This window comes from Oryx dammah, unplaced genomic scaffold, assembly GCF_014754425.2.
Source record: "Oryx dammah isolate SB20612 unplaced genomic scaffold, SCBI_Odam_1.1 HiC_scaffold_4, whole genome shotgun sequence".
Classification (NCBI taxonomy): Eukaryota; Metazoa; Chordata; class Mammalia; order Artiodactyla; family Bovidae; genus Oryx; species Oryx dammah.
Window position 1 is genome coordinate 37842071 of NW_024070188.1, and position 12652 is coordinate 37854722.

The 12652-nt window shown below is 47.4% G+C and overlaps 1 protein-coding gene across 2 annotated transcripts in view; it reads left to right on the plus strand.

The window, feature by feature from the left end:
• Positions 1–6302: 6302 nt before the first annotated feature.
• The window catches only part of FAXC (failed axon connections homolog, metaxin like GST domain containing), a 69196-nt gene continuing 62846 nt past the window's right edge, over positions 6303–12652 (plus strand). Inside the window, exons 1-3 of one of the 2 annotated variants that reach the window (XM_040239140.1) lie at positions 6488–6568; positions 8401–8544; positions 11982–12117. In XM_040239140.1, coding sequence (XP_040095074.1) covers positions 12079–12117 — 39 coding nt within the window. In that variant the 5' untranslated portion in view covers positions 6488–6568; positions 8401–8544; positions 11982–12078. Of the gene's footprint in view, positions 6569–8400; positions 8545–11981; positions 12118–12652 lie in introns of both variants that reach the window. The other variant, XM_040239139.1, reaches the window with a different exon arrangement.

A 12652-nucleotide genomic window follows, 5' to 3' on the forward strand; every position in this document is an offset into this window, starting at 1 on the left:
TCTGCTGGATCATGGAAAAAACAAGAGGGTTCCAGAAAAACATCTATTTCTGCTTTATTGATGATGCCAAAGCCTTTGACTGTGTGGATCACAATAAACTGGAAAATTCTGAAAGAGATGGGAATACCAGACCACCTGACCTGCCTCTTGAGAAACCTGTATGCAGGTCAGGAACCAACAGTTAGAACTGGACATGGAACAACAGACTGGTTCCAAATAGGAAAAGCAGTGCATCAAGGCTGTATATTGTCATCCTGCTGATTAAACTTCTATGCAGAGTACATCATGAGAAACTCTGGGCTGGAGGAATCACAAGCTGGAATCAAGATTGCCAGAAGAAATATCAATAACCTCAGATATGCAGATGACACCACCCTTATGGCAGAAAGTGAAGAAGAACTAAAGACCTTCTTGATGAAAGTGAAAGAGGAGAGTGAAAAAGTTGGCTTAAAGCTCAACATTCAGAAAATGAAGATCATGGCATCCGGTCCCATCACTTCATGGCAAATAGATGGGGAAACAGTGTCAGACTTTACTTTTTTGGGCTCCAAAATCACTGCAGATGATGACTGCAGCCATGAAATTAAAAGACAGTTACTCCCTGGAAGGAAAGTTATGACCAACCTAGACAGCATATTGAAAAACAGAGACATTACTTTGTCAACAAAGTCCATCTAGTCAAGGCTATGGTTTTTCCAGTGGTCATCTGTGGATGTGAAAGTTAGACTATAAAGAAAGCTGAGCACCAAAGAATTGATGCTTTTGAACTGTGGTGTTGGAGAACACTCTTGAGAGTCCCTCGGACTGCAAGGAGATCCAACCAGTCCATCCTAAAGGAGATCAGCCCTGGGTGTTCATTGGAAGGACTGATGCTGAAGCTGAAACTCCAATACTTTGTCCACCTGATGCGAAGAGTTGACTCATTGGAAAAGATCCTGATGCTGGGAGGGATTGGGGGCAGGAGGAGAAGGGGACGACAGAGGATGAGATGGCTGGATGGCATCACTGACTCGATGGACTCGAGTCTGAGTGAAGTCCGGGAGTTGGTGATGGACAGGGAGGCCTGGCGTGCTGCGATTCATGGGGTCGCAAAGAGTCGGACACGACTGAGCGACTGAACTGAACTGAACTGAACTGAACAACCAAGATGATGCTAGTCAAACCACTGATGACCAATTTGAAGATGACTGTTAGAGATGACTGTGCTGTTTCTACATGTTGCCCTCTCCCACCCCTCCCCCGCCAACTCTTCCTATAAATGCTCTCACCCCCTGCTTATGGGGGAGAGGGGAGTCGGCCTTTGGACGGATGTCCGCCACCCTCCTCCCCCTACACAGTTGCCAGCATCTGAAATAAAGCAAACTATTTTCCACCAACCTGGCCTGTTCACTGGCTTTTGAGTGGCGAATAGCCGGACCTCCACGCATACCTTTTGGTAACAGCTTTACAATAAAATACAGGGTAACGTTATCCAGTAAACTATTTTTTAAAATAATACAGAGATAGTTAAAAAAATAGCATACTAAATTTCATTATGTAAACCCAGCAATAATGCTAACATCACATCCTACTCAACAGCAGGATCTTAAATCTCTTAAGCTATATTTTGAAGCGTGAAGTATAAAATTCTTGTGAAAATGTTTTCTGGGACAAAAAAATTTATAAAATATTTTACTCATTTGTTTATGCTCTTTGTGTTGGTTCCTATAAAAAGGCGCTGTGATACCACTAGTCTCTCCAGGACACCCTGGTTTCTCCCTCTTCTCCTCCTAACACCTCACCCCCACCTCTCCTTCCACGTGGCTTCCATCAGATTATCTTCTCACAAGGAATCTTCTCACAAGGAATATGCATTTCTCACTGTTCTAAATGCTTTTCTTGAGTCTTGATTCATTTTCTTTCCATTTCTGATTTTACTACTCCACCAACCCTTTTATCTTTGTGTCTGGTGTCCAAACTCATCAATAATGGTGACTTAATGGGTTGGTTAGGAACCACTCAATACGGGGTTCTGTCTCTTTGGGGCAGAGTTTTTGATGCTACTTGTAAGCTAGTGTTCCAGATGATTGATATAGTGTGGTCTGGCTTCACCTGGAAGCTTGTTAGAAATGCAGAATCTCAGACCTCTCCCCAGAACTCCTGAGTCAGAATTTGCATGTTAACAAGATCCCCAGTGACTCATATACACGGTGATGTTTGAGAAACACTGAACTAATTGCCCCTTTTGATCATTGTGGCAGATTCCCAGATGATGTGTATACAAGGTTTGGGAAGCCCTGATTGAGTTGTCCCTTGTCACGTTGTTATGACCAGGCTGCAGAGTCGCATGACAGAGGCATAGCACTGGCTGTGTAAGGAGCTAAGTCTACCTTTCTCAAAAGGTGATAGCGTAACAGGAAGGCATGCTTGAGGCTTTGTAGCCATCCGATTTAGACATGGTTCAGAAGACTGAGTGGAGAAGGCAATGGCACCCCACTCCAGTACTCTTGCCTGGAAAATCCCACAGATGGAGGAGCCTGGTGGGCTGCAGTCCATGGGGTTGATAAGAGTCGGACACGACTGAGTGCCTTCACTTTCACTTTTCACTTTCATGCACTGGAGAAGGAAATGGCAACCCACTCCAATATTCTTGCCTGGAGAATCGCAGGGACGGGGGAGCCTGGTGGGCTGCCATCTATGGGGTCGCATAGAGTTGGACACAACTGAAGCGACTTAGCAGCTTAGCAGCAGCAGCAGAAGACTGAGACACAGACTAATGTCTTAAAGAAGAAATACCATGGACAGCGCTCGACTACTGGTCCTTGGGATGAGCGCCTTTGTAGGTGGTGGAAAGCCCAAACAAAAGGCAGCTGGTGTGAGACAAACTGGGTTTGTCTCACTCTATCATTACTAGGCTCTGGGAATTGAAATTGTTACTTTACCTCTCTGAGGGTCAGTTTTCTCATTTGTAAAACAGGGATGCCAGTACTCATTTAACACATAGTTTTGGCAAGTTACTGAAAAATGTATTAGACAAATAAGTGTTCAATAAATGCTAGCCCCTTCCTCTTTTTTGTTTTTCTTTTTTATCTTGTAATAACTTAGCAGTTAGTAAAATAAGGTCTTTGAAAAACCAAAAATAAAAAAGATGCCTATAGCCTGGAGTTAATGTCCATAGTTACGATGCTAAGGCTGTCAGAATTGGTGTTGGCGGTGGGGGTGTGGAGTAAAGAGTGTGCCCACTTTCGCTGCCAAGGTCTTCACACTGCCTCATTAGCTGCAGGAGCTCTGGAAGGGGAGCTGGAGGGCAGATGTGCTCAGATCAACTCTCTATATCTTCACCCTGCAGGGCGGGGGGGTGGGAGGCTGCACAGGCACTTGGGCTTGAGCCTGGGATCTGGCTTCACACAGGGGCCTCTGAGGAGCCCCTGTTTGGGAGTCAGTCTCCTCAGTTAACCTAGCTGTGTTCACTCCCCCTCTGGGTGTTAATTACACTACCACCCTGGGGGCTGAGGCATTGCCCCTGAGACACAGTCTCCCTTCTCTCTGACTGGATTGCACCTCTTTGTGGTGCAGCCTTTCCATCTACAGCCCTGTCTGATTTTGTACAAAGTGTTGGCTAAGGCTTGTGTCGCTGCTGAGACTTTAACTCTAGTGGGTTTTCTTGTTCCCCCGAGCTTTGTTCTACATATTCATGCCAAACTTTTGCTCAACTTAGGTCTGTTGACTTCTTAGATCCTACTCTACCTTCTTTCGCCTTTATATGAGCCTGAATTCCAATACTCTTCTCTCTTCTATGCCATGAATCTAAAAGCTAATTTTAATCTGCATCAGATCATTTAAGATTATATTTTAACTTCTCTTACAGGATTTTATTTTACCTACACTTGCTTTTAGTGGCTTCCCTAGTAGCTCAGTCGGTAAAGAGTCTGCCTGCAATGTAGGAGACCTGGGTTTGATCAGGAAGATTCCCCTGGACAAGGAAGTGGAAACCCAATTCTTGCCTGGAGAATTTCATGGACAGAGGACCCTGGAGGGTTACAGTCCATGGGGTCACAAAGAGTCGGACACAACTGAGTGACTAATTTTCACTTTCACACCTGCTTTTAAAGACACTGACTTCAGGGAATTCCCTGGTGGTCCAGTGCTTAGGAAGCCACACTTTTACTGCTGAGGGCTCAGGTTCAATCTCTGGTTGGAGAACTAAGATCCCACAAGCTATGTGACTCGGCCAAAAAAAAACATTTACTTCAGAGTAGCTCTGAAAATTTAAACCGTACTTGAACCAAAGGCTAGATAATGCTCAATAATTATCTGGTACTCCCAGGACCGCAGCAGTGGCCAGTGGCCTCCATGAGTGGGCGTGTAGGTCTGCTGACAAGAGCAGCTGTGAGAGTGCAATGCATTCTGTGGATCTCAATATTAAATTTCATCTAGTTTCTAACTTGCTTTCCGGGCACAGGGTTTGCCAGTGTTGATTCTCTCTTTTGCCTTCCATATTCCTCCCTTCAAGGTAATTTATCCCCATCCTTGTGGCTGGACCCAGACACTCAGGCGAATAATTAGGGGATATTAAATATTGGCCCAACATGTAAAGAGAGCAAAGGCTGAGTGCCACGTGGGAAGGACGCAGAAGAACAATGGAGAATCCCTGATGCCAGCGCTCCTTGTCCCGTCTCTGCACCAGAGCTTTTCTGCCCTGATCCCACTCCTACCCACTCTGCTTCCTAGGCAGCCTCCTGATCCTCTCCTAGAATGTGGTCTGATGACAACTTCTGTATCTCCAGCAGGCCCTTGAGTTCCACTCCTTGCAACCTGTTCATGAAAGGTCCCACCTCCAACCACACACTCTGCTTCTTTCTGAGAGGTCACCTAAATGGTAACCGCGGTTATCTGTTCCAGTCCTTCCTGCGCAAGTGTGCTTGGGCCCCAGCCTGGCCAGCCCCTCCCCTTTTCTGGTTGGGACTGACAACATGCCCGGATTTTATTAGCTATATGGCAGCATTCACTGCCTATTCTAAGTGGCTGGCGTGGGATGGGAAGTATTACAGAAAGGAGGAGTCCCCCTTCACTCCAATCTCCCCTCCCTCACACAAAAGCTTAGATTCCTATATCCATCCTTTCACCTTAAGAGTGATAACCCCCACTACTTGAATTTTTTTCAGTTCCTTTTAACAATTTTAAACTATCCGTGCTCTTGCTAAAATTTGTGTGTACATCCTACGCTTCTATGAAGCACGACCCTGTTCTTAGCACAAATGAACTTTTAAAAATAAAGTTAAAGGCAAAAACAATTGAACACACGCGCGCACACACACACGTTCGACAGATTTTCTGCACCAGAAAGGAAAAACAACACTCCCCGCGCCCCCCGCCCCTCCCCGGGCCCACCCTGCTCCATCCCTAAGTTCCCTGATAATGATTTCCAAGGGGAAAGACTAGGACTTGGGCTGTGTCTCTCCGAGGGTAAGTCACTCTAGGGTACACTTTTGTTGTTATTTGTTAAACCAGACATCTCTCCGGGGGCACACGGCCAAGACCCAGGTAATCGTGTAATGTGATAAGAGCGTTTTGTAAGTTCTGCAAAGACACAGCGCTTTCCCGATGGCCAGAACAATGTAATTCGCGACCTGGCCCGGGCCCTGGCCCCCGGCTCGCGCGGGGCGGTGTCTCGGCTGGAGCTCCGCGCGGCCCCAGGTGAGTCCTGCGCGCGCCCCGCTCTCGCGCCCGCGGGAGGGGCTGGAGCGGAGGCGGAGGACGGGCCGCGGGGTGCGGGAAGGGGGGGCGACGGAGATCCGGGCCCGACTGCAGCTTCCTCCGAGCGGCGCCGCATTTCCAGCCACCTCCGCAGCCCTGCCCTCGCGCGCCGAGCCGTTCGCGGCCGTGCCGCCTGGAGGCGCGGAGCCCTCCCGGCGCGCCCAGCCCTGCAGCTCCGGCCGGGGCGGAGGCCGCCGGACCGCGGAGATGCGGGGCGGGGGCAGGGCGCGGGGTAGGTGACTTTATCCCGCCTCTGTTTCCCTGCCCCGGGGAGCAATGACATCACGCGGCCTTCTCCCGGCGCCGACACAAAGAGTGGCGCGGAGAGGCCGCTGCGGGGGGAGCCGGCGGCCGCCGATGCCGCCCAGGGCCCCCGGGCCCCGCCGGCCAGGCCCGCCGCCCGCGGCCCGCGCCCTTCCTCCTGTGCCGCCGCCGCCGCCTCGGTCACCGCTGCCCGCGCCGCCCGCGCCCCCAGCGCGCCGCTGAGCCCGCGCCCGGCCGCGCCGGCCCCTTCCCATGCGGGCGGCGCGGGCCCTGGGAGGGGCGCCCACAGCCAGCCGCGCAGCATGCACTGGGGGGTTGGCTTTGCCTCGTCCAGGCCGTGCGTGGTGGATCTGAGCTGGAACCAGAGCGTCTCCTTCTTCGGCTGGTGGGCCGGGTCCGAGGAGCCCTTCTCCTTTTATGGGGACATCATCGCTTTCCCTTTGCAGGATTACGGTGGGATCATGGCAGGGCTGGGCTCCGATCCCTGGTGGAAGAAAACCCTTTACTTGACCGGGGGAGCTTTGCTGGCCGCAGCTGCGTATCTGCTCCACGAACTCCTGGTCATTAGGTGAGCCGGAGAGAGGGCCCCGCGCAGGGGCGCAGAGAGGGGCACCTGGCTAGGGCCGGGCCGGCGTGAGGGGGAACCCGTGCCAGCCCCTCGGTCACGCTGCCCGAATGCCCGAGTCCTGTCCTTCCCTTTCGCCAGAAGACAGTGCGTGGTCGCCCGGCTATGAGGGGCAGTTTCGAGTTGACAGGAGAATTAAATTGGTGCCGGGAGGGGAAAACACTTGAATCCCTATCGTTTGGTGCTAAAGCAAAAATTCTCTGGGTTGTTATGGAGCATACTAGTATGTTATGAAGATCCTAAGTGCAGTGTGTTTGCGACAATAGAAGTAGGCCCTGTAGAAATACTAAGTTACATTTTTATGAAACGCCCTATTTGTTTATAGATGATCATGCTGGAATATTAACCACTCACCTTAGCTTTTACTTAAAGGTTAGTTTTTCATTGTCCCTTCCCAAGTGTCACCATCATAAAAAGGCTGAAATTGCACAAGCTCCAGAGAGCTCTGGGTGCCTGTGAGGGATGCACAGCGGAGTGTGCGATTTTGATGCAGCCTTAACCCGGTTATCTGCTAACCTGGTATTTAAAGCTAAGCACCATCTTCAGGTTTAAATGCCATTGTTGTGCGAACAGTAGGGGATCTGAGGACTGAACGAGCACATGGGCGTGCACGGGAGTTGCCCAGTGCCGTAAACACTTGCATCTGCTTCCTGCCGCAGAATGTTTACAGGATTGACACGGAAATATCAGAAAATGGAGGCCCCGGCTGTTGGTACATTCAGCCGGACGCCAGATCTTTGAGTAGAATAATACCGTAGGCTCCTGGGACTAGTGGTTTGGCTAATTGGTACAATTTATGGTTAAAATTTCCATGCGTTTAAAATCTCTGTCTCTGGGAGAGGACCAGGAAGAGCAGTTTTCAGCAGCTCAAAATGTCCCTCTTGGTCAGTATTTTCTAAAGAGTGAGAAAAATGTGTCTGCATGCCTTTTTCCCATGGGGAATCCTTCACAATAGGTTTATAAACAGACAGTGATAGGTGACCTTTAAGGGGCCTGCAGGGATGCAAGGAGGACATTGTGACAGCCTAACAGGTATTTGAAAGATTTCTAGTCTCGGAGAGAGGAAATCATTTAGGTCTGGGGCAGTGTATTGGCTTGCATATTTAGCCATAATTGAGAAGTTTTACTTTAAGCTTATCATTGAATTCTCTGACTTAGCACAGTGCCTTGAATATTGTTGAACCAAATTTTTTAAACATTACACAAATCGTTTCCCTAGATTATTTTATATATTTGCCAGTTTTAGGACTCAATTTCAAGTTAGGTTTCAAGCTATATGAAAAACGAAAACATCTGTGCAAGTAACTAAAATGTCACCCACTTGTTCTGAAATTAGTCCAAAGCCTTTTGAGGATCCTGAACCATGTGGCTTCTCACCAGTCTTCCACTCTGAGGAGGGAGAAAGGCACAGCTTCAGGGGACTGAGTCTAAAACTTGCTTAAATGACCTTGCAGAAATGGGGAGGCGGGTGGGAGAGCTCAGAGTTGACCCTGGGAGCGGGCCATACCGTGGTAGGTGTGGTGGCAACTCTCAAGAGCCCTCTGCCCACTTGGATACTTATTTGAGAAAGTGTTTTTTATTTTTGGTTTATTCACTTTTGTTTCTTGACAGATGTTTATATTGAGTAGGGAAACCCTGTTGTAATGCAAATAATAAACAATTGCCCATTTTTGAGCCCTTAGTAGCGGGCTCTGCTTAGAAGTGCTTTACCTTCCTGATTGTGTTTAGCCTCGTCCCCTGCCACTACCATTGACTGCTTGATCTCCACTTCGTAGATGAGGACATTCCAGCTGAGGGAGGTTAAGCAGTTTGTCTGAGACCACGCAGTAAGAGTAGTGGGATCCAGATTCAAATCCGAGAATGTGTGTCTTCAGCGCCCACACTGTTTCTACTTTCTGCTAACAAGCACCAATTCTGGAGTAAGTTTTGATGGCAGAAAGAAAGGAGAATTGGGGCAGTTCCCAGGGAAGACAAGCCTGTGGCAGCGACCTGAGTCCTTGACAACTGCTAAGGGCACGGAAGGGATAGGGAAAGAAGACTCAGGAAAGCGGGGCACTGAGATTCAGAGGTTACAGGATAGAGATTGTCTCTTGATGTGAAATCCGAATTTCAGTTGTCAGTGTAGTTTACGCAAAAACTCAGAACAGTCTGAAATACGTGGGATGGAAAACCCATCTTGCAATGGCTACACTGAGTTTATTGGCAATCATAGTCTTCACCGCTGTACTTGGATTTTCTGCTGTGTTGACTTAACCATAATCTATGGGTACGTCTCCAGAGTGGATAGTAAAGTTGACAGGTGAGAATTATTTAGGACGTTTACTTAATGAGTACCGTATAATAACTAAAGCAGGTACTTTGGATTTTTCTCATATTTTTCCCATCATGGTATTTTTAAAGAACTATAGTCCCAGTCCTTTACTTTATTCTCTCCTAGTGGAAAGAGACTTGCAGCTCTCCTGAATTCAGTCCAGCCTTTGGAAATGTGTTGTTTGTAAATTGTATGATACCGAAATGACTTGTTACCCGCACAGCTTGTCTGCACTTTAGGCACAGGGGCTCAGCCTGCCCTAGAAAACTTAGAGAATCAGAGCAGCCCATGGGTCATGCGATCTCTGTAAACTAACAGCCCATCGACAGTACACGGAGGCATGGTCATCTGTGACACCCTTCACCATGGGAGCAGGGCTAGTCTTGCTGCTCGACAGGTGTTCTCTTGTGCAGTCCTTATCATAAGGCTACTTTATGTCTAGATATCCTGCTCCTTTGATCCCAAGTTAGAGAGTTTCCTGATGTTGAGGGAGGGCTCTGCAGCCAGACGGGGTTCAAATTCACTCTGCCTTAAACCAACCGTGTAACCTTGGACCCAAGAGTAAACTTCGTTACCAAGTGTGAAATGGAAATAATCTGTGAAATGGGAATAATAATACTAGCCTTCCTCACAGAGGTGTTTACATGAGTTAACAGTGACATGCTTAGCAGAATCAGTTAATTGTCAAATCTACAGAGTTCGGCCTTATAGTGAGCATTCACTAAAAGTTGGCCATCATTAGTTATTATAGGCTTTCATCAGAAAGTTCCAGGCTTGAGTGGTGTGAGTCAAACTGGCTACTTTAATAAAATTAACTGGGAAATTGCCCATTTTGGTGTAGTTGAACTGCTTGGGAGTTCGGGAACTAGAGTTATTAACAATTTGATCTTAAATTGATACTCCTTGGGCAAATTACTTAACCTCTCTGAACTTCAGTTTCCTTGTCTCCTATAAAATATAAGTATGGTATAATATACAAAATGTAGGGACTTCCCTGGTGGTCCAGTGGTTAGGACTCTGTGGTTCCAATGAAGGGGCCTTGGGTTCAGACCTTGGTCAGAGAACTAAAATCACACGTGCTGTGTGGCATGGCCAAAATAAATTTTTTCTAAATAATTAAATTTAAGGTATAATGCTATTCACTCTATGGTGTTACTGTCAGAGTGAAATAATATATATAATGTACACAAAGTCGTTGGCATATGCTAGCTGCATCCATTTTTATTATGATAGGGCCCAAGTTACCATCAGAATTAGGTTGTTCTGGCCAATGGAGCAGGGAATTTTATGTTTATCTTTTCTTCTTTCAGTGCTTTAATTTTTGCCTGGCTGAATTTACATGAACTTACTCTGACTTGAATTACTTGACAAGATCAGTTAATTGTCAAATCTACAGTTTGCATTTTCTAGAAACATAGTCTAAACGGCTTCTTAACTTTAATATCTGACCTCCCAAACATCTCATCTAAATGAAAAAGTTTGTTTTATAGCAAGTATTGTCAAGAGGCAGCAAATACTTTTATTCTTTTGACCAGTATTTTCAAAATGAGTTGTTTTTAACTCTTTAAGCAGAAATGACACTCACATGGTAAACTTCTCCAAGAGAGTTTGTTTTCTTGGAGATTCTGCAGGAAATGGGCATCCTTGTGAAGCTGATATGAAGAACCTGCCCTTGGTTGCTTCAGGAGAAGGATGTGTGGGATTAAACTGGGAACAATGTGAGAGAACCAGAGGCTCAGGGAATGCTAAGGGGGAAGAGTGAGGTTTATCTGACTCAGAAATGGTTGGGTAGAGTGAAAGAGGGAGGTTGCAAAAGTTCCCGAATGTGGTATATGAGCGGCGCTGTGTGGAATGAGATTTTGTTCCTTAAGGGGATAAGCCATATCTTTTTGAATGAGAATGAAGTCCACGGCTGGTTCAAAGTGTTTGGTAGCCACCAAAGGTTGTCTTATTTAGTCCTCACGATAAAGGAGGCAGAATTGGTATGGTCCTCACTTTCCATCTGAGAGTGTAGACGAGGTCTCAGGTGACATAGCTAGCTAGTAGGAAGTAGGGCTTGCACTTGACCCCACATGTCCAGAAGTAGAGTCCAGCATTCCTTCTGCTACATGGCGGCTGTTGAAAAGCTGTACCAAGGAAGTCTTCATCACCCAGAGAAGTAGCCAAGGGAAAAGATAGGTGTGTGGATGAGAAAGAAGAAAGGGAAAAGGCAGAGGTTCGGGGGGTATATGCTGTGTGGTGAAAGTGTGGAGCCTTGAAGAGAGAGGAGGAGAGAGCACCCAGAGGGTAGGTTCCTGGGCGCCGAGGGTGGAAGGCCAGGGGAGGGCACTAATGGTTTGGAAGAGGGATCAGCAGAGTCGAGTCTCAGGTTCCCTGCAGACTTGAGTCGTGGCAGAGCAGATCTGCACTGTTCCTCTGAGGTCCTGTGGGTGAAGAGACTGCTTCAAGGAACAGACTCATAGTCGAGAACGTAGGTTCTGACTACACGGTTTAATCCAGGGTCTGCCATTTAGTAGCAGTGGGACTTTGGGTAGGTTTATCTTCTGTGCCTCAGTTTCCACATCTACAAAATGTAGATAATAATAGTACCGACCTCATAAGGTTATTGTGAAGATTAAATGAGATAATCCCTGTGAAGCCCTTAGAACAATGCCTGATGCAGAGTAAGCACAGAATACCTTTTTTGATCCATCCAGCTTGTCCCTGGCAGGTAGATGTAGCCAAGTGGAGAAGAGGTGGACCTATCCCAGAAAGCACCCCTCCTGCCCGTAGGTTACGGGTACTAGAGAGAGGGTGACACATAGTTACTCCCCTGAGCCCATGCCGTGAGCCTGTGCTGTCATGGTAACAGCAGACTTTGTGAGGGTCTCTTGTGTTTTGACCAAGCTTTCCCCCTCAGAGTGCTTCTGCGTGAGGTAAGGCCCTGTGACAAACACAGGTATTTATTCCTTGAAGAGCTGCAGCCTAGCAGGGACCTCTGAGGAACTAAGGGAATCGCATGTATAACACACGGATTGTTCTTTTTTTCTGTTTTGGTTTTGACAGGAAACAGCAAGAGATTGACTCCAAAGATGCTATTATTTTGCATCAGTTTGCAAGACCTAACAATGGTGTCCCCAGTTTATCTCCTTTCTGTTTGAAAATGGAAACTTATTTAAGGATGGCTGACTTACCCTATCAGGTACTTGCGTGCAAGTATGTTTTATCCTCGTGGCAGCAGTATTGGCTGGCAAGGCAGGGTGGTGGGTGATGGGGGGAAGGGGAAGTACTTACTCTCACAGTGGGGGAAGGGTTCGCTCTTGGTGCCAGAGGAAGTGGGTATGAAAGCAGCGGTGCCCAGTTCTTAGTAGATGCTCAGGAACCTTAGTTCCAGTCTTTTGATTTTTATATCCAGTTTAATGAGTGATCTCATTAAATCAAGAAGGGTCTGGATTTTCCATAGGTTTCAGGCAGGGACCATGTTATTTTTCTCCTGACAAAGGAGTATTCTTTGGTTAACAGTGTGGATAGGCCTGCTGGGCGGCTGTAAACAAAGGTGGGCCTGACATGGTTCTTCCCTTTAGGTTTCTATTTATTGGAAAAATTGTATTTATCTCTCATGAATCTTGGGGGCAGAGGATCCAGCAGGCCACCAAGGAGATATTTGTGGATTTTGTGAGATTTCCTCCTGGAACTTGTCGCATTCTGTTTGGGTGACTGTCAGCGAAACACTTGCT